The sequence below is a fragment of the Urocampus carinirostris genome, chromosome 20 (genome assembly GCF_059441175.1).
Source record: "Urocampus carinirostris isolate Australia breed hairy pipefish chromosome 20, RoL_Ucar_1.0, whole genome shotgun sequence".
Taxonomy (NCBI): domain Eukaryota; kingdom Metazoa; phylum Chordata; class Actinopteri; order Syngnathiformes; family Syngnathidae; genus Urocampus; species Urocampus carinirostris.
Window position 1 is genome coordinate 23,280,172 of NC_142368.1, and position 22,777 is coordinate 23,302,948.

Below are 22,777 nucleotides of genomic sequence, written 5' to 3' on the forward strand. Positions count from 1 at the left end.
GAATATAAGAGTCACAAATGTAGTTGTTTCCCACGAGTTCTAGCTCCTGGTCATCTGTTTTATGAGTAATGGCGTTGGTGTGATACAGGCTTGGCGAGGAAGCTCGATATAGTTGTTGCCAAGACCTCTGCAGCAGCTAAAGAGGTAGAGCGCTCGTCTCGAAACCAAGAGTTTGTAGGTAGGATTTCCGGCTCCTCCGAGTTAAATGTCAAAGTGTCCTTGACACTGAACCCCTAATTCCCCCAATAAGCAGGTAGACTTTGCATGGCTGACTCTGCTAAGAGTGTGTGATTGTGTGAGTGTGTGAATGGGTAAGTGTAAAGTACATTGTTATAACCGATTATAACGCTGTAGAAATGCAGTCCGTTTACCCTTTAACCCAGCAGTAGGCCAGACCAGCAGTCTCACTATTGGGAGGTCTTCAGTGATTGGTTAAAACACTATAGAAATGCAGTCCATTTACCATTCAACCTCGCCATACCATTAAGCCGGACCTGCAGCCTCTGCTGCTTTCTCTCGAGATGCTACCACAGTCTCTTCCCGGACCCGAAAACAATCCACGGAGTACCTGGTGGTGATCAGCATTTCATTGTGCTTTTCTGGCTTTTCTCAGAGTTTGATTGTGGATTTCTTTTCAATGCAACGAGCCGCTAAAACAGTAGTTGTCGCGGTGGTTTGCAGTATGTTGTGGTGGACACTTGTGCACAGATAGACAGTCACGGCCACCCAATAAACACACAAAGCCCTCCCAACCTGCCCCCGTAATGGCATTTGCTGTGGGCTGACTGCTGCAAAACACAATGCATGATATGAAATGATATTTTAGAGTTAGTATTAGTTTAATAGTAAAGTTCAAGAGTGACCAGATATCGCATGAAGACATAATGCATTTTCTTTTTGTTGCTTTGATCAATAATTGCTTCCCTTTCAGACAATTATAACTACTTTAGCTGATTTATCCTTTTTTTCAAGGACCTCTTGATATGTGTTTCCCTCCAGTGGAATAACTGGATGCCTATCACTTTCTTACACCTTTGCCATTGGCCCCAATGAAGCTCCACCCCCTCCAGCCTTAACCAATAGTATCCATATGAGGGCCCACCCCTCTGCATTTAAAGCAACTCCCTGCATCTTCAATGGAGACTTCCTATCTCATTTGTGATTGCTGTAGCTGTGCTGCCTTCATCCGTCTGACTTCCTGCCTCACCTCTCGCGCTGCTCCTCTTCCCCCCTCGGAGGAGTTTGTCAAGGGGCGGGACGGGGAAAACCCCCCCGGCAAAATTCCGAAAAGATGCGGAGACCCGGAAACTGATCCCCACCTCACACCTCATCTTTTTCCCTTTTTGTTTTTGTGTGTTTAATTCGGTTTGATAACATCAGGAATGCTTCTGGTGGACTGATGGATGTTTCCGGACTCTGCATCCCTGACTCGCTCTGCTACCATAACCAGTAAGTGCATCCTCAAACTTAGTTTTTTGGGGGAGACGTTAACGATAAGTTACTAGAAGACATCTCCAAACTCTTGCAAACAGAAAAAGCTAAATGACAGTGTCTTTCAGGCTATGTGTTGTGAAACCTTCTCCAGTGTGCTGCAGGAAATTGTTCTAATTTGCAAAAAAGCATGCCCTCGGTCAGTGTCTTTGCTTTCCTTTAATGATTAGCCAAATAACTGCAACATTCATCTATATCAGTAGATGGCAGGAGAATACTTTTATCTGCCTGTAAGGTAGCACAGTATATTTAAAAATACTGTAATAACTAATATGATGAAGCTGTTTAATTTTGCTCTGCAAAAATAATAAAACTAATTCATAAAAACTCTAGTTCATACGTTTGCTGATTTTAATCATTTATAAACACACAATTCAACAAAAATATTTTGTTCAACTGGAAGATCTTTTTTTGGTTCTTTAAGTAGTATTTTTGTAGTTATTCTAGAAAACGTTTTTAAAAAATTGGAAACTTCAGAAAAAAGGTGAAAAATAAAGAAAAATTCAGCATCAGGTCTATTTGATTGATTTGCTTTTTTAAGTTATGCCGAGGTACTGTTGCTTTCTGTTTTGTTTCATTTGTATTATAAAAACAAATTCAAATTGTGAACTTTAAATTAATAATATATAAACAAATAAATAAATAAAACTGATGCTGGAAATAAATTTTCAAACATTTACAACGGACTGTGTGCCTCAGGTTTTTTTTTTTAATGACTGGCTCAAAAAAGGTTGCGAAACACTGGTCTAATGATTTAATAAATAGATATATGATAATCAATGCTGGAAATAGATCAAAATGTTGAATATTGATTAATTTTGCTTCAATTACAGAGTTAATCTACATTATTTTAAACTAAAATACTTCATTTTAGTGTTTTCGTATGTATCTTTGTATTTATCTATATCTATACTGTATATATATATATATATATATATATATCATATATATATATATATATATATATATATATATATGATATATTTATATATATATAGACGCCAGAGTTGAATTGGGTTCGGGTGGCCCCTGCACGCTAGAGGGTCTTTCAGGCCAAACGCGTCGGAAAGACCCTCAAGTGGGATCCTCTTAATGTTAAGCTGAAAATGGGATTGGAGAGCTTTAACTCGCTTGGCACTTTGCACAGCTCTGTAATTGAGAAGATGGAAAAGTGTATGGAAATAATACACAAAAAAATGGTGCTAATCCCCCTTGACCATCACCCTCGACAATATCCCGTATCTTTCAGCTGAACTTTATTTAAACGGCTTTCGAGAGAAGATATACATGTAAACGTTTTATGTTGATGTGAAAATTGGTGAAAACGCATGATAGGGAACCACTGAACGTTTACAACACTTTTATTATTATTATTATTATTATTATATAGACTAATAATGTGCACATAGACTGACAAAACAATACTTTTTTTGTAATTGAAGGGCATTTTATTACTCAAAGCTTACAATGAAAACATTTGGTTAAGGTAAGAAATGACAAATATTGAGTACCCTTGTCAAAGGTATCTTCACCGCCAAATTGATTTTATGCAGTAATTTTAAGCCTTAAAGTTACAAGCAGTCTGGATAACCTGATTTTTGCCACTTTTTATGTACATACATTCCATTTTTCCTTTTGTGTGTGTTGTTTTATAAATTATGCATAATCATATCCTGCAAAGTTAATTTTACATGATTCTCTTGATTAATGCGGAACATATACAAGCAAAGACAAAGATGAGTTATTTTATGATTCGTTTCTGCTCTCTTGGGACCCTCACACAAGCACTCGGAAACACAAATGTAAAAAGATATTGTACGTGCGCACAAAGAAGAATACAACAAATTGGATCGAACTCTGTGCTGCTTTCTAATTTTAGCGTTGTTAGTAAAATAACAATACCTTCCACTGTTGTATATTGTTTCTTCATGTACTTTACAAATTCGCCTACATTGTCTTTGGGAATAATCTTAGCCAAACATGAACAAATCGGGAAGTGAACTACAGTTATTTTTTATGGTGTAGGAAAAAGTTTTGATTAACAGTTGTGTTGTGATTGTATTTATTGAACTTATTCTACTCAAAAAAAAGACAAGTGTTTATCCTGCAACTGTTTTCAAGATTATTTTTTCGGAAAGTGACCCTATCCCCTACACTTTTTTCTGTCAGTATATAAATGTGAAAACAAGATCAGGAATTCCAGCATCAAATAAATCCAAGCTACATATCAATTAACGGTAATGAAATATTATAAACACGACTTTGGTTACCATGATGTCAAATGATGCATCTGATTTCCATTCAAAATAAGTAGAACAATATGTAGATCAATATCTGAAATATCTGAAAATTCGATAATTTCCTAATTTTCATATTAAACAAATCAATAAAAATACAGTGAAAAATGTTGAAACTGAATTTCCATATGGCCACTAGTGATGAGTTTGCCTAATCGATCGCTTTGCAGCAGGAAGTGTATCATAATCGTAACCGAGGGAAGTTCAAGACCTTCTTCCCCGTCAACGTTTGCATTCTGTCAACGGTAGAAGAGGTAAAGTAGCCCAAAATTTTACTCAAGTAAAAGTACTGTTACTCCAGAATGATATAACTCAAATAGGAGTCAAATGTAGTCAACCAAATAAGTACTTGAGTAAAAGTAAAAAAGGGCTTGGTGAATTAACTCCCAACTCCTCATTTGTCTCTTAAACAACCATTCAATCAGATGATAAAATCATCAAAGTTTATCATTCAACAATAAATTACAAGTCTGTGTCATTGTAAGTCTGTGTACTCAGATAGTTGTGTTGTTTTGCTTTTGTAGAGCATGGCACTACTGGTTAAATCTCAGTAAAAGAAATGTGACAGAGGTGGCAGAGGTCTCTGACATAATAAATGCGCCTTTCAAAGTCAGACAGACGCATAGTTATTTGGAGGGAATTTAGGTAAGGGCTTCAAAGTAGTCTAATGTAGCAGAGTAAGAGGACACCTTCTTCACAAATCAGCTCAAGTAAAAGTAAAAAGTATAGTGAATTAAAAATACTATTGGAAGTACAAAATGTCCTAAAACATACTCAAGTAAATGTAACGGAGTAAACGTAACTCGTTGCTACTCACCTCTGGTCAACGGTGCTACTAGTTTTAGTGTTCTGTAAACTGTTGTTTGCATGTGTATTTGTTGAGAAAAGTAAGGTCTCGAACTCTTTTTGTGAACTAAAAAATACATAAAATAAATAAGATATAAATACAAAAATATCTGTTCTTATAGAGAAGAAGAAAAAGAAAAAGGGAAAAAAATGCGCTAGCTAGGTATATGCGGTCTTGAAGTTGACGGAACTCAAAGCGTGGTTAAGTTCGTAATACGTATTTCAAACGGCTTGTGCTAACGATAAAAAATGTAATTCTCGTTGATTTGTTCTTTCACATTAACTCTAAATCCTTTTAAAATTTTGAATATCAACATCGTCATGATGACATAGTTGTCGAAAATATTTGTTTCTATTATTTACCTTTTTGTCCTAGTGCTTGCAAATCCCCCCCCCCAAAAAAAAAAAATTAATGCCATAGTTGTTTTTTTCTGAATACATCATAACTCACAGAAAACTATGTATTTTTTGTATTTTTCAGACTATGTGTGCACCTAAAAAACAAACATTTGCCAAAATTCTTAAAGTGTGCCCAATTGTCAGGAAAATATGATAAATAAAACTGTCACCATCTTGAATTCGGTGGAAATTAGAATCTGTATTGTATAAGGCGCCGCCAATGAGGAAATATTAGCCATAATTTTTAAAGTGCCCCTTGTAGACAGTAAAATGCTGCGAATAGAATTGTCAATATCCTGTATTTTCCATACTGAAAGTGCACCTAATAACCAAATTTCTGCTAGTATTTTAAACGTATGCCTATTAAACAGAAAAATACACTAAAACATGTTCGTCTAATAGACCTAAAAATCCAGTCTTTGTTTATTTATTCATACACATGGTTTTTATATGAGTATATTTTGTAAACATATGAGACATCGTTCAATATTTGTAAAAGAAAATGATATCCAGAATAACATTTTTTTAACATCAATAAAAATGCCATATTTTCCAGACTATCAGACGCACATAAAAAAAAAATGGCGAAAATTTCAAAAGTGCACCTTACAGACGTTAAATACGTAAAATACTGTATTTGTTTATGTATTTATTTATTTTAAAATGCATAATTTTTATTTAAGTATCTTTTGGAAATGTATAAGACAACATTCTATATTTGTAAAATAAAATCATGAAAAACAAAATGCCGTACTTTACAGACTATAAGGCACAACTAAAAAAATAAAATTTACCAGAAATTCAAAGGTGCGCCTTATAGTCCATAAAATATTTGTTGTTTCTTTAAATTATTTTTAGACGTATATTTTGGATTCTAGTCTCTTTTGGGAACGGATAAGACAAAATTATATGTTAAAAAAAAAGAAAATACAAAAATTGACTTGAGAGAATTAAGAATTATTTGTACATCTTGTTCCCTTCAAATTTTGATAAATCTTTTAACTTTAATTTCAAGATATTTCAAGAAAAAAAATGAATAAATGGTGTTTCTAGTTCAAACAAAATAAAAGCGGACAATATTTTCTTAAGCAGTTGCATCCTTAATTGGAATTTATTTTGAAAAAAACTACTCACCTAATAAATTCTGAGCTTTGTTTGGATGACTATTGCTTATTTTGCAATCATGAAATGATCTAATAAATTTTATGTCTAGTCATGTTTATTTGTATAGTCCTTAATCACAAAATGTCTCAAAGTGCTGCACAGACCACCATTACAATTCATGAGTTATGTGTATATATAATCAAAATGAGACAAAAGTAAACAAATAACTCAAGTGTCGGGTTTTAGGTGTATTTTTTATGCATAATGGTAACTGTCCTTGTTGAAATACTGTAACATAACTTCTCATTTTTAGATAAAAATCTTGTGACGTATTATCTAAATATGTTTTTTTCCCCCATATTACGTTATGGCGGCAGCAGACGATTGAAGGTTACGCTTCCGGGCGCTAATTGAAATGCAAAATAAGAGGCTTGGCGATCGATGTCCATCTCTGTTTATTTATGAAATCGATATGCTAACTGTCCCTCAGCGCTCCATCCGCCGCCTTTGACGCCGTTTCCCAATGATGGCTTAAGTCGTCGCTCTTGACTTTGCAGGGCAATTTTGCAGATGCCGATTTCACCCCGCGGGTGAGGCCACATTAGGGAAATCTCATTGGCTGCTTTGACTTTGAACACACCACGTTAGGAAATTTATGCCAGTTTGAGACCACAAACATGAAACAGTAATGGCACCCGGTGGCAGAGGAAATACCTCAACGCACTTTCGACAAACTTGTAACCAAAAACAAATTTGTGGGTTTGCATAAAACGTTTTCAGTTATCTAAGATTAAGATATATACTGTAGTATAGCCTAAAATATAAGTTGGGAAGGTTGCTTTATTAATTTAATCCAATACTAGTTACCTGTTAAAAAATGTAATCAGTAACGTAATCTGAAAACCATAATATTGCAGTTATGTAACTTGATCACTTTCAATGATGGTTGGATTACTCCTGTACCAAATGTTCCAATAAAAGACCAAATAAACACAATATGAATGAAATTAATACATTTTGTTTCAGATAAATGAACAGTTAACCCTTGGAAAAGAATAGGAGAAACCAAGGTGAGGTACTCGCTTGTAGTTAGGGGTAAGATCTTAAATCCAAGCCTGAGCCGAAATTTGAGTCGAGATGGGCGTAAAATGTCAATCTTAACATTTAGGTTTGGGCTAAGTCGGTTTCTCTCTCGAAGATTTATTTTTAATTATCCACCCGTCATTATTCTTTGTTTTTTTTTCTTTTTGGAGGATCCGCATGATGGATTCCGCCCCCCTCTTACGCAACCTGTGTCCACGCACTTGTTGTCGCGCACTTTGGTGCGCACTTTGGTGCGCTTGTCCGTGTGCTTGGCGGAGCACTGGCGGCCGCAACATCAGACCCAGAAGAGTGGGCATGCTGAGACGGGGCAGTCAGCCAAAATCACCCTTTCTCCTCTCAAGTCCTCACAAAAAATAGATTTCAGGTTTACTTCAGGGCTCAGTCCCTCATATCAAAGTTAACTGGTCAGACTCAGGCTGGGGCCAACTTTAATACCTGTGGGCCTTGGTCGATTTTAGGTCCCGATCTTACTTCTACTTGTAGTCCTGCAGAAAGTAGTATATTTTCTCATCTCATCTCATTAGCCGTACCGCTTATCCTCATTAGGGTCGTGGGGGGGCTGGAGCCCATCCCAGCCATGTCCGGGCAGTGGGCAGGGGACACCCTGAACTGGTTGCCAGCCAATCGCAGGGCACACAGGGACAGACAACTCATTCCCTCATTCACACCTAGAGACAATTTGGACCGGCCAATTCACCTGAAATGCATGTCTTTGGAATGTGGGAGGAAACCAGAGTGCCCGGAGGAAACCCACGCAAGCATGGGGAGAACATACAAACTCCGCACAGGAAGTCTGGAGCTGGATTTGAACCCACGACAGGTTCCCATGACATGAACTGTGCCGCACAAGCGCTAACCACTACGCCGCCGTACTGCCCGTAGTATATTTTATGAAGCAAAAAAAAAAAAAATTGTTTTCTTTGGCAGACTACATATGCTGTTTTAGTTCACATCAAGATACAGTGATCGTATGGTGGATTTTGAACAACGATTAACTGCAAAATACAAAAGGAAGACAAGCAATAAAATGTAAATGCATCACAAGAGCGCAACTGTGCCCTTCAATACACACTTGTAACTAGGCTCACAAAACTGCAAGCTTGCTCCAATTCAACAAAATGAGTGCTATGTTAAAGGAGAAATAAAATACAGACCAAAAAAAAGGCTTTTTACCTGCAACACAGTTATTGGGTGTAAATCTCTTCTCTCTCTTCTAGTCTTTCTAGTGTCCGTGACACAATTAGTCTATCAGTGCATTATGTATATGTAAATGTAATATAAGTAAAAATGTTATTTTTTGCAACATGATTGTGGTCCAATATTTTCAAATGTTTACTTTCCTTTGCTCTTTCAGGAAATTTAAATGCAAACTTCAAGACTCTACTCCATGCCTAAATGGTCAATTACTATTTAGGGCCGCAGTCGTGAAAACAACAGAATTTTAAAAGAAATCAATCTAAAGCAAAAATACATACTATGGTATAAAAGTGCAGTTTTCTTTTAGACTTTGTAGTTCTAGAAATATATATTAATTTAACATAATATGAGGCTCACCTAAAATGAGTTGACATGATTGTTTGCCATTTTGCTGCTAAGCGTACACAAAACGTTGCGAAAAAAAAGAAAAAGAAAAAAAGAAAATGATGTGGTCGGTCACTTTGGGTCTCCATAATTTGTATTCACCCTTGTGCTTTTTAGCATACGTTTTTGGCTGAACCGTACTATACAGCGGCATTTAGTGGTCAAATATTACACACGCTGGCTTGAAGTAAATGCTTTTGGAGTGTATTAGCTAAACTCGAGGGAAAGGAGAGCCATAAGTCCTTGATGCATAATTTAGAGCTAAAACAAACCCCCCAAAAACTCCTACACAGACCTCTACACATTTTTTAAATCACTCAGTGCCGAAAGCGCATTTTAATGTAATTTACAAATAGTTTTGTTTACGGGAAATGTTGTGTTCCATTCCGATGTTTCAATATCTCGACTTTTTCGCACTCTACCCCTGAAAAAAGCTTCCCCACCGTGCCATAAAAGTAAACAGCTTGCTTGATGTTCTTTGTCTCTTATTTTGGAGATTACCATATGATCCTTGAGAGGCCGTCGCAAATGTGGTGGGAATATAAACAGTCTTTGTGCCTGTTTCAAGCTCCCCATATAGCGAGAACAATGTTCCTCCCAAGGTCTTAAAGACTTGAAAAAGTCTTATATTTGATAACGGAAAATAAGGCATTGAAAAGGTCTTAAATTTTGTCAGCAAGTCTCAAATTTACCTCTCAAATGTCTTATATGTGTTGAAAGAACTGGATAATAAGTAAATTAACAAAAGTATGGAACATCACATCGTAAAATTATTTTTCATTTTCAATTACTTTATTGATCTCTGGCGGATAATTGCAATGTGTCGGTCGGAAAATCTAGATTTCCCCGTTTTCGAAAATGCAGCATTACGTCTGAGCTTCACGTACAGTTTCTAACCCGCTGTTGTCCTCGGAGTAACTTTGGGATGGGAAACTAGGTTTCAGCCATTGTGGTTAAATGATTTTAAGTAAAACTGGGTTCTGTACCAGTGTGGGAGGGATCGCCCAGCTGACACCCAAACTCTTTGCACCGGCGGTGCCGCCCTCACCCGGCGCAGCGGGGTGATGGTGGGAGTCGGGTGCAGACCTCCGTCACGGGGTTCACTGGCTGACATCCTGAACCCGTGGCGGCGGCGTGCCGCTCCGCCACCCTGGACTGATCTGTTTCGTGCGCCCAGAGTTAGCCGCCTCCACGTCCATCACCCATAGTCTAAGAGTACAGGGAGGGCGCACCGTGCGGCCGGGTCATCGCTGTGGGGTTTCTATTTCACCACATGGTCACCTGCGTCCCTACCCCAGGGTACGTTTTGCTGCGTTCCCTGAGAAGGAGCCGGCTGGTGTCCCGTCTTTTTGACGGCAACAGCTCGCGAGTTGCCTGAGCGCCAGGGTTGGTCCATCCCCAACCCTGAACGAACGCCTTGTGGTCTTACTCATGGCAGCCTCAGCCCCCCCTTAGTCATAGGCAGGCCGCGGCTGGGTCAGGGGCCAGTCACCCTTCAATGCTCCTTTTGCGCGAGGTGGGGCTTTAAAGTCCCTGCTATCGTGGCCAGGCAGCGTCGGGCACCAGGGTGCGTCAAGGCAGAAAATATTTACAGCTTAAAAAAAAAAAAAAAACAGGACATTGTGTATTATTTGACCGCTACATGTCGATATTGTGTTAGGGTCCACAACCTGCAGCTCTAGCCACTTAAGACTCTTTAGCGCCGCCCTAGAGTTTCCCTTGAGCTTTTCCACATATGCATGGAAGGGACACATTCTATATTTTAAAATCATACAAATTTAAATCTGGTTCTGTAGGAGGAAAAATCCAAAACAAATATTCTTAAAAGGACAGTTTAGCCGATCCTAGGCGTCAAAAACACATTTTATTCATGAAATATACATGTATATATAAGTAAGTAGTAAGTCATTCTAAATAAGCAAATATACATGAAGTATCATACATCCATTGCATGCATTGACTCGCCGGTCAAGAAATAAGCTTTTTTTTAATTATCATTATTTTTTTAATGAACCTCACTTAAAGGTAATTGTCTCCTATATCCAAATACCACAAACAGCTGGGCAAAAAATGGAAATAATGTGTTTTGGTCACTTTAGGTTCCCGTGGTTTGCAGTCTTGTTTGTGCTTTTCCCTGGCGTATTCGTGTCATTTCTGTTGTTTTTTGTCGTTTTTGGGGGTTGTTTTATGTTTTTCATTTTAAAAATGCTGTTCTGAATTGGTAGCTGTATTGCTACTGTATATACTGCCATATCCTGACTTAAAGTCATGATTGCGACCTCAGTCAGTACATTCCTCAACTACATGCATTTCTTAGACATGCTTGAATAAACTATCTTATTTGGCATTGGGCCTTTGTTTGAAACAGGCCTTTTCTTACTGTAATGCTACACTAACAAAAAAAAGGGGGACGAGCCTAAAATCGCTCTCAAATCCCCTTCCCCCTTTCCTGTTTGCACTTCTCTGAACGGTGTTGCTAAAAGTATGATGGAAGCAGATGGGCATGGTGAAAAGTACCTGTACGGACTTTTTGCTCTCAGTTGGGTATTGTTAACACATACTTAATAGAGAAAATATTCTACTTCTTTACCTTTTAAGGAGTCTTCAAACGACGCACCCCACCCAAGGTTCGTTTTCTGATGGTTTTGTGCTCGGTTTTGGTTGTTGTCCGAGCAGCATGGAGTAGGCAACAGAAGCCATGTTCAGAACAGTTCATGTTCATTCTTCCATTCATGTTTAGAAAGTTATGTTAAAGAACTGTTAATACAGGCAATTGAACAGAATAAAACTATTTTTTTCTAGTCAGCCACTATATGTGGTTTCTTCAGTTGTTTGAATATCCTGTATGATTATTATTATTTGTTATTGATTGGATTCCTTATGTATTTTTATTTTTTCGTCTTTTTTCGGTTAAGAAATAAAGATATTTGAGAACATTGAAATGTTTTCATCAGAGCTTGTGAAAAACCTGATGTGGCCCAGCCTCACCCAGACTCTGTTTCCTGTAACCCCGAACTAAATCAAGTTTGAGAACCCTGGAGTACGGTAACTGCTGAAGGGTGTTTGTATTTACTTACAAAATACAATAAAATAAAGTTTGGTTGTGCCGCCTCAAGCACTCAGTAAGAGAACGCTTAATTTCTCTTCATTTAGATATTCTCCCTACCATAACTGACATACGACCCCCAGGTAAATTGCGTTTGAGACCCCTGCTTTACACAGTTACCGAACTAATAATTTGTCTTACATTGTTTATCCGTGCCTTGCCTTGTCCTTCAATTTTTTTCTTTTCTTTTTGCTCGTAGGCTGCTAGGTAGAATGCCCTTGGAAGATCGGCACCTGTCGTCCAACTGCGGTTCCTACGTGAAGACTGAGCCCTCCAGCCCGTCTTCGTCTTTGGTGGACACGGGCAGCCGCCACAGCCCTAGCGGCAACTCGGACGCCAGCGGCGGCTACGTTAACGCAGGGCCCCAAGTGCGGCCCCACACAATGGACTCGCCGCCAATTTTTGGCCCCGGGATGCACGGCGTGGGCGGGGCCGTGAGTGGGGCCTGCCTGCGGCGTTACGACGAATGCTCCGGGGGCCTGGCGGACGATTCTGCCATCAAATGCGAGTACATGCTCAACGCCATTCCCAAGAGGCTGTGCCTTGTCTGCGGGGACGTGGCCTCAGGGTACCACTATGGAGTCGCCTCCTGTGAGGCCTGCAAGGCCTTTTTTAAAAGGACCATACAAGGTATGACGTGACTCTTCCCACATTCTCTTAACTTTTAGTCTAAAAAAAAATTGTATTTTTATTACTAAATACAATGCCCCCCTCTACTGTACATACAATGTCATTAGAGCAGAAATCCAAGTTACGAGAATATTCAGACGCTAGCATTGTATTTTTGCTTTTCATTGAATTACATTTTTAATGCCCTTTTTTAACCACTAAATAATGCACAGTCTATTTAAGAAACAATTCAAAATGAGATAAATAGTTGTTAAAGGTAGGGTCGATTGAGGTGACCTTAAAAAATTGAAATTAGTCCTTTCACTACTTAATATCCGTTAACGATGCCCACCTGACTCTATACCCAAATATATCGTATATAAGATACCTCCTAAACTGCTTAAAAATAGCCACATACTAAAAGAAATTTGTACCCAAAATATTAAAAAAAACATTTACCATGGGCGCCACAAGGCTGTGCCTGCTCAAGACACACCGCAGGAAATGGTGCCCCTACTACCCTAGTTGTTAAGAGATTCAACCGAGCAACCAACCAATCAACCAAAAATAATTACAACCTTTTTGTGTAGATATAAAAATCAATATACTAGGAAAAAAACTAGAAACACAACATGTTTAAACCATATGCTGTACTTTCAAGAAGTGTTTCAATGGCTGGCACTCGTGCAATATCTTTGTATTTTGAAATACAGTGGGACCTCGCTACTTCGCGCTTCGACGTTCGCGGATTCAGAGCTTCGCGGGCCTAAAAAATAATAATAAAATAAAATAAAATAAAATAAAATAAAATAAAATAAAATAAAATAAAATAAAATAAAATAAAATAAAATAAAATAAAAAAAAAAAATATATATATATATATATATATATATATTATATATATATATATATATGGGCAGCACGGCGGCGCAGTGGTTAGCGCTTGTGCGGCACAGTTCATGTCATGGGAACCTGTCGTGGGTTCAAATCCAGCTCCAGACTTCCTGTGCGGAGTTTGTATGTTCTCCCCGTGCTTGCGTGGGTTTCCTCCGGGCACTCCGGTTTCCTCCCACGTTCCAAAAACATGCATTTCAGGTGAATTGGCTGGTCCAAATTGTCCCTAGGTGTGAATGAGCGCATGAGTTGTCTGTCCCTGTGTGCCCTGCAATTGGCTGGCAACCAGTTCAGGATGTCCCCTGCCCACTGCCCGGAGATGGCTGGGATGGGCTCCAGCCCCCCCGCGACCCTAATGAGGATAAGCGGTACGGCTAATGAGATGAGATGAGATATATATATATATATTTTTTTTTTAAAAGCATTTTTGAAGGAGCGTCGCTACTTCGTGGTTCCACGTTCGCGGGTTCAGAGCTTCGCAGGTCTAAAAAAAAAAAAAAAAAAAAATTTAAAAAAAAATATATATATTATTATATACATATATATTTTTTGCATTATTATTATTTTTTTTAAGGTGCTACTTCGTGGATTTTCACTTATCACGGGTGGTTTTGGTCCCCATTAACCGCGATAACCGAGGTCCCACTGCAGTTTCTTTTTTCAAATCGATCGTTGTTGTCACTGTTTTCTATTTTAACTTCCCCTCATCACTTACTTACTTGCGTTATTATGGGCTGAAAAAGGAACTAAAACAAGCAAAATCACAATAAAATGAAATGTGATCCCTCTCAAACACAATTGGGATGATTCCATCGACTGAACAGGAAGAAGATTGAGCAGCGCTTTATCGCCATCTACTGTGTAATTCACCCTGTTTTTTTCTTCATCTTAGCATTGATTTGACAGGGCAAATGCCCGCAAACCACTGAAAAGAGGTCTTGACCCACTTTTGGGTCCTAACCCACGAGTTCCTGACCCACGAAACTTTGGTCTTGAGGTCAGAATTCAGCGCTTTCACTGCCATGACCTAGGTTCGATTTCCGTTGCATCCATTGTTTTGCTAATGCTATCAACGATACTTACAACTGATCAATCATTGCAAAATATGGTACGATACTCCCATAAAACCTTGTGTATAACGCACATTGAAACTTTAAGTTTTTAGGTTAAAATTTTTTATACATGAATAAATGCATTTATGAATTTTAGGTCATTATTTAATTCAGGGGTGTCAAACTCATTTCAGCTGGGGGCCATATGTTGGGAGAAAAATCTAACGAGAGCGGGACCAGTAGATTAAAGAGAAAGAAATAACGAAAGACAGAAAGACAGACAGACAGACAGACAGACAGACAGACAGACAGACAGACAGACAGACAGAGAGAGAGAGAGAGAGAGAGAGAGAGAGAGAGAGAGAGAGAGAGAGAGAGAGAGAGAGAGAGAGACAAAGGCAAAGACAGAGAGAGAAAGAAAGAAAAAGAGAGACAAATAGAATAAATACAGAGAGAGAGCTACAAAGAGAGAGAAAGAAAAGACAGAGAGTGACAAAGAAAGAACAAGAAACTCAGGAACTTTCACTTAAGGGTGTTACCAGGGATTAGGCTACTAATAGCTATATTTTGAGTCTTTTCAGCGGAAAAATAAATTTAAACTGCTATAAAAAGATTTACACAGACTACCTCTCATTTGATGATGTTTCTTCAGTGTTGTTCAATTAAACGTTACAGACGCTGCCCTACTTACGAATTGTTCAGTTGAATTTGTTCGTAAGTTGCTTCAGTGCTATATTTTGTACGTTTAAGGTTTACATAAGTATGTTTAAGGCTTGTAAAAGTAACCTGTATGGTTTTGTACTAAACAAATAAACATTTATGAAGAGAAAGAAAGAGAGGAGGGACAAAGAGAGAAAAAGAGAGTGACAAAGAAAAAAAGAGACACAAAGAGAATTAAGAGAAACAAATAAGCGTGACGAAGAGAGGAGAGACAAGGAGGAAAATGAGAGAGACCAAGAGAGGGAGAGAGAGTCAAAGAGATAGAAACAAAAAAGAGAGAAAGGGAGATATTAAAAAAGAGGAAGACAGATGAAGCAAAACATCTACAGTGTATCTGTGAATGGCACCTGTCTTTGGCGAATTCCAACACTTCTCTCAGTGTTGTCTCGCGGGCCTGACCCGGCACAGGTCATTTAATTCAATAGTTCAATCATCAAGAATTTTTTTTCCCAATAGGCGCTGAATACTACACACTGCCCCTTTAAGAAAGAGAAAAGAGTGTTATTTGACTTTGAGTCCCTCCTCGCAGAAGGACGTCCCCCCTCTGAAATGGACCCTACGCGTCCGTCAATCGTCCCCAGCTGCCGGACGCTCAGTCAATAACAATCTCAGTGTTGGGTGACTGTAATTAAAAAGCCGGCGTTTCAGTAGGGGGGCGGGGGGAATCGGGGACGGTCTCTTTTGGAAAGGGTCCGATTAGGACCACTGTGTGTTACTGAGGGGGTGTCCTCTAAATAAAGAAAGGAGACTCTGGTCACTCACTGAAGGCTGAAAGGAGACAGTCCTTTAATGGAATGGTAATCAGGGACTCGGTGGTCCCGGCCTCACTAAAGGAGGGGGACAAGGAGAGGTCCGGCCTGAGTGGAGACGAGCGTGCCGGATAATAGCGCGGCATAATAATATATCAACATTTAGAGGGAAAAATAAGCGAGGTGAAGGGAGGGAAGTGGGAGTGCTCGGAACGTCCTCTGAGGGAAGAAAAGTGGACGCAAGAGATGATTAACTAAGAGGCTGCGACCGCAAGCCGCTGCTTTTAAAAGCACAAAGTCAGAAATGTTTTCCTCCATAAGCATAAAATGATTGAGACAATGTGACCTTCCTTTTCCAAACCCATCAACTTCTCCGGTGTCATTTGTCCGACCTGAGTTAGTGAACGACTTTATCGTTCTTACAGGGTTTGTACCGGTGCTTGAAATCCTTGAAAATGCTTGGATATTAAAGTTTTGCTTTCAAGGTCATGAAAATGCTTGATTTTTGGGTGACGTGCGTGAAGATGCTTGAAATTGTTGCCATTGCCCTGTTTCTTGGCATTCTGACTTTATAGACCACGCAATAAATGAAGAAAATCTTTTTAAAAGTGCATGAAAATGATGCCAACACGCCTGCTCTGGTGGCTTGTCGTTCTGGTGTGTTCATGTGAGCACAGCTCTATTTGGAAAACAGGCTCTTTTGGCCTCGGGGGACTGAGAAGAGTCGGTTCTTTTATCTCCCAAACGGCTCCTCCGATTTTTTGTTTTTTTAAATTGCATATTAATAATAATAATAATAATAACAATAATAATAATACATGTTGTACCAAATTGTGTAGTAATTAATCATTTCATATGTTTTGAAGGGTATTTCTGAAAAACACAATCCCTAAAATATAAATAAAACAATTCACAGATCTACAAAATAAAATGTGAGACACAAAGCAATTTGAACTTTTTACAAACTTGAACTGATTTAAATTTGAACAAAAACACAAAATCCCTGGAACTGCAAAACAATAAAGTAAAAAAACAATATATTAACTCTCAGTGTTATAAATAAATGATAACATGCAAAAACTAACTATCTACAATTCTATTTTAACCAATTTAGATATAAATCCTCTAAAGACATATATTAACAAAATATAAAGTAAAATAAGTAAAACAAAAAGCAAAAAGTCTCTACTGTCTAAGAATGAAAGATTGAATCATTCCGCTTCGGAGTAATCGATACAATTAAAATGAGTCCAAATTCGACTCATTTTTTCAGCTTTTTATACATACAGTACTTTCCTTTTTTGGTTTTCCGTATTGAACTAAATTATAACACAACACCTATAGAGCTCTTTCCGTGTTTGTAAACAAGTGTGACGCATTGATACTGCTTGTGCATTGTTGAAGCAGAATGGCAGAACTTATGTCAGTTTATAGAAGCCCATTGACAGAAAAAGGTAGTAGATCATACGTAGGAACAGCTAGAAATAACACAAAGTACGTGCTAGCAGCAAGTAGCGACTCTGTTTTAGTCATCAGATTTAACAAGAAAAAAACATTATATTGAACAGCGCTGGATTTCTTTGAAGTTACTGGAAAAATTGCAAACTTGGCCTTGAAAGTGCTTAATTTGATTCAATTTTAGAATGTGTCCGGGCCGGTACAAGCAGGGGACCCAAATGGGTAACGTTTCACACAATGCTTTATTAAGGGATCGGGAAGTCAGGGCGAGAGGAAAAAGATAGCAATCTGGTGCTCGCTGGGCAGGAAGAGCGGGAAGCCCTTGTAAACAAAGTGTGGTCTGACATCGGAACAAGTCGTCCAGCCGGGATGGGAGACGGAGCATGGTCAGAGATCGGAACAAGTCGGTTAGCCGGGACAAGCGGGAAGCCAGGGAATGATACAGGAAACAGAATCAGGATACGGGTAGCCGGGACAGGAGAACGGAGCTTGGATCGGGGATTGATACAGGAAACAGAATCAGGATACAGGTAGCCGGGACAGGAGAATGTAGCTTGGATCGGGGATTGATACAGGAAAAAGGTCGGGATCAAAACGGGAGCCGGAGTCAAAAGAGCTTGCTTTGCATGCGCTGAGGTTCGCAGACGGACTGACAAGGAGTGAACAAGAATGACGTGCTTAAATAGGAGGACTAATTTAGGGAACGAGTGGCATCTAGGGCTGAACGAGTGAGCGCAGGTGAGGGCAATTGGCAAATTCATTTTGAAGACTTGAACGGTCAAAACCTAAAAAAAAGAGGATCTAATTAAAAAAAAAAAATTGGATAGATCTAATGAGATAAAAGAGCTACAACTTTTTATCCAAGATGAGTTCAAGGATGTGAAAGAGAAATTCAAGGATATAAATGACAAGTTTAATGAGCTGAAAAACAGGATTGTAAAAAATAAAAGACAAACTTGAAAAAACCTGGACACCTTTGAAAATATATAAAAAGAAGTTCCCCAACTATGTAAGATATCCCATAAACAAGACTGAGTCATCATAACCCTGCAAAATCAGGTACAGTACATGATCTTGACCAGAATAATTCCTTTTTTGCGCAAAATCCATCGCGCGAAAAAGGAACAAAGAATAATGACGAGGAGATATTTTTCTTTAAAAAGGGCCCCAAACCTGAATGTAATGATTGACATTTTAGGCCCTACTCAAAACGATTTGTGGCTCAGGCTCGAGCCAAAGATCTTACCTCTTACTACAAGCGACTACCTGACCTTGGTTGTTTTTCAAGGATACATTGTTCAACTATTATAGACAAAATTTAGTAATTGTATGTATATTATGTTTATTTTGTTATTTGTTGGAATATTTGGTTTTAGAGTAATCCAAATTAATTGAAAGTACTTAAGTTACATAACTGCAATGTTATGGTAATTAGATTACATAACTGATTCCATTTTTCAACGGGTAACTGGTAACTGTATTGGAATTCATTTTTAAAGTAACCCCCGAGCCTGTGTTTGGGGTTATACTGCATATATCTTGTATAACAGCTATATCTTAGGCTTAAATAACTGAAAAAAACCCTTTATAAAGTAATCTACAAAGGGGCAGAGAGGTACAAATAATGATTCAGAAACAAATGCACAAAAATAATATTTTAAAGTATGTAAAAATTGAACTGGCACCACAACAATGAACCTTGACTTGGAAATAATCTTAATTTTTTTCTCAATTCTTATCACGATCCTTTCTGTGGAACTGTAAGAATAGAGGAACAAAATACCTTAATATAAGAATGTTCATTATGTCACAAAAGTGAGTACACCCCTCTAATTTCTGCAGATATTTCAATATAATGTTTAAGAGAAAAATACTGAGGAGACATCACTTTGCCGCAATGAAAAAAAGTTAAACAAAGGCCATGGTTTACTAGAAAGATATTCTCTGGTCTTATGAGACAAACATAAATTTACTTGGCTCAGATTTGATGTGAAACATGTGTGGCGGCAACTAGTTGATGAGTACAGACATGTTTGTGTTGTGCCTAAAGTCAAGCAGGGTGTTAGGAATGTCATGGTTTGGGGCTGTATAAGTGCAAATGGAGTTGGGGAATTATATTTCATTAAGGAAAACATGAACTCAAGCATGTACTGTAAAATACTGGAGAAAGGAGTTATCCCATCCCACCAGAAACTGGGTCGCAGGGGAATGTTCCAGCCTGTCAATGACCCCAAACAGACTTCTATGATGACTAAAGCTTTTCTAAAGGGGCTAAGGCTAAAGGGGGTTGGCTGGGACAGTATTTCTCCAAATCTAATCCCAATAGAACATCTTGGGGCATCCTCAAGCGGAAGGTGGAAAACACAAGGTCTCAAATATCCTACAGCTCTGTCATGTTGTCATGAAGGAGTGGAAGAGCATTCCAGTGGCAATTTGTGAGGCTCTGGTGAAATAAATTGCCAGGAGGATTAAAGTGCTTTTGCAAAATCATGGTGGCCACACTAAATATTGAACATCAGGAACTTTAAGGGTGCACTCACTTTTGTTACCAGGGATTAGGCTACTAATGGCTATATTTTAAATTTTATTAGGGGAAAAATAAATTTAAACTGCTATATAAGCTTTGCACAGACTCCATTTCATTTTGTCAAAGCGATGTTTCTTTAGTGTTGTACAGTTAAACATTACAGACGCTGCCCTACTTACGAATGAAATAGGTTCCGAACGATCGTTCGTAAGTTGAATTTGCTCGTAAGTTATTTCAGTGCTATATTTTGTATGTTTAAGGTTTGTATACAGTGCATCCAGAAAGTATTCACAGCGCTTCACTTTTTCCACATTTTGTTATGTTACAGCCTCATTCCAAATTGTATTAATTTAATCTCTTATCTCAAAATTCTACACAAAATACTCCATTATGACAATGTGAAGACGTTTTTTTTTTTTTACTTTTTTTGAATTTATTAAAAATAGAAAACTAAGAAATCACATTTACATAAGTATTCACAGCCTTTGCCATGAAGCTCAAAATTGAGCTCAGGTGCATCTTTTTTCCACTGATCATCCTTGAGATCTTTCTACAGCTTAATTGGAGTCCACCTCCAGTAGATTCAGTTGATTGGACATGATTTGGAAAGGCACACACCTGTCTATATAAGTTCCCACAGTTGAGTGTGCATGTCAGAGCACAAACACCAAGCATGAAGTCAAAAGAACTGTCTGTAGACCTGCGAGACAGGATTGTCTTGAGGCAAAAATCTGGGGAAGGATACAGAAAAAATTCTGGTGCTTTGAAGGTCCCAATGAGCACACTGGCCTCCATTATTCGTAAATGGAAGACATTTGGAACCACCAGGACTCTTCCTAGAGCTGGCCGGCCTTCTAAACTGAGCGATCGGGGAAGAAGGGCCTTAGTCAGGGAGGTGACCAAGAACCCGATGATCACTCTGTCAGAGCTACAGTGTTTCTCTGTGGAGAGAGGAAAGCCTTCCAGAAGGACAACCATCTCTGCAGCAATCCACCAATCAGGCCTGTATGGTAGAGTGGCCAGACGTAAGCCACTCCTTAGTTAAAGGAACATGGAAGCCCGTCTGAAATTTGCCAAAAAGCACCTGAATGACTCTCTGACCATGAGAAACAAAATTATCTGGTCTGATGAGACAAAGATTGAACTCTTTGGTGTGAATGCCAGGCGCCATGTTTGGAGGAAACCAGGCACTGCTCATCACCAGGCCAATACTATCCATACAGTGAAGCATGGTGGTGGCAGCATCATGCTGTGGGGATGTTTTTCAGCAGCAGGAACTGGCAGACTAGTCAGGATAGAAGGAAAAATGAATGCAGCAATATATAGAGATATCCTGGATGAAAACCTGCTCCAGAGCGCTCTTGACCTCAGGCTGGGGCGAAGGTTCATTTTTCAGCAGGACAACGACCCAAAGCACACAGCCAAGATCTCAAAAGATTGGCTTCAGAACCACTCCGTGAATGTCCTGGAGCGGCACAGTCAGAGTCCAGACTTGAATCCGATCGAACATCTCTGGAGAGATCTGAAAATGGCTGTGCACAAACGTCTCCCATCCAACCTGAGCTTGAGACTTATTGCAAAGAAGAATGGGCAAAACTGCCTAAAGATAGGTGTGCTAAACTTGTGGGATCATATACAAAAAGACTTGAGGCTGTATTCGCTGCCAAAGGTGGATCAACAAAGTATTAAGCAAAGGCTGTGAATACTTATGTAAATGTAATTTCTTAGTTTTCTAATTTTAATAAATTCAAAAAAAGTAAAAATAAAACTCTTTCACATTGTCATAATGGAGTATTTTGTGTAGAATTTTGAGATAAGAGATTAGTCAAGTCAAGTCAAGTCATTTTTATTTGTATAGCCCTAAATCACGAAGAGTCTCAAAGGGCTTCACAGATTGTTACACTATATTACACAAACTATTTTCAACCGACAAGAGGAGTAGGTTATTCGTATGCAATGGAGTAGAAGTGAGTTTTAAGTTTAGATTTAAACATTTCCACTGAGGTTGCAGATCGAATCTCAGGGGGAAGAGCATTCCACAGCACCGGTGCCCGGATGGAGAACGCTCTCGAACCAGCAGAAGACTTCTTTGCTCTCGGGATCATCAGAAGACCAGCACTCTCAGATCGTAGGCTTCGGACCGGGACATAGTAAGAGAGAGATTAAATTAATACATTTTAGAATGAGGCTGTAACATAACAAAATGTGGAAAAAGTAAAGCGCTGTGAATACTTTCCGGATGCACTGTAAATATGTTTAAGGCTTGTATAAGTAACCTGTATGGTTTTGTACTAATAAAATAAACATTTATAAAGATAAATAAAGAGAAGTTTAGCTTACTTTTGTAAAATGCACTTCAAGAGGTCCTCCTCCGTGGTAAAAAGTGGCCAAAAAAAAGCGTTCCGACCATCTTCTCAACCGTATCAAGTTTTCTTATTCCACTTTCATTTCAAAAGTAATGGCAGACCTCTTCTATACACTTTACACCAACCATATTGAATGGACGTACAAGATATCAAATAATAAAAATATCAAAGTTCTTACCACGCTAGAGATAAAGTGCAGTTTGTTTACACACGAACCCGGATGCATAAGCTGGTTTTCTTCTTCGGGGTGGATGCTGGGTGAGCTCCTACAGCGCCACCACGTGGCGGAAAGAAGCACTACAGTACTGTCCTCTACTCGGAAAACGGTGCACACAATGCACAATCTAACTTAGAGCAATGTCCGGATATTTGTCGACATCCCCCAAAAATGTTCGTATCTACCGTTTTATGTCAAGTCGAATGGTCGTAAGTAGGCGAGCCTCTGTATGATAAAATCTCTGCAGAAATGTGAGG

At 38.7% G+C, this 22,777-nt stretch overlaps 1 protein-coding gene across 1 annotated transcript in view; it reads left to right on the forward strand.

Moving 5' to 3' along the window:
• Positions 1-1,178: 1,178 nt before the first annotated feature.
• LOC148346639 (steroid hormone receptor ERR2-like) overlaps positions 1,179-22,777 on the forward strand; it is a 64,266-nt gene continuing 42,667 nt past the window's right edge. The window contains exons 1-2 of the mRNA XM_088325573.1: positions 1,179-1,449; positions 12,128-12,558. Of these exons, the coding sequence (XP_088181699.1) occupies positions 1,400-1,449; positions 12,128-12,558 (481 nt within the window). The 5' untranslated portion in view covers positions 1,179-1,399. The remainder of the gene's footprint in view (positions 1,450-12,127; positions 12,559-22,777) is intronic.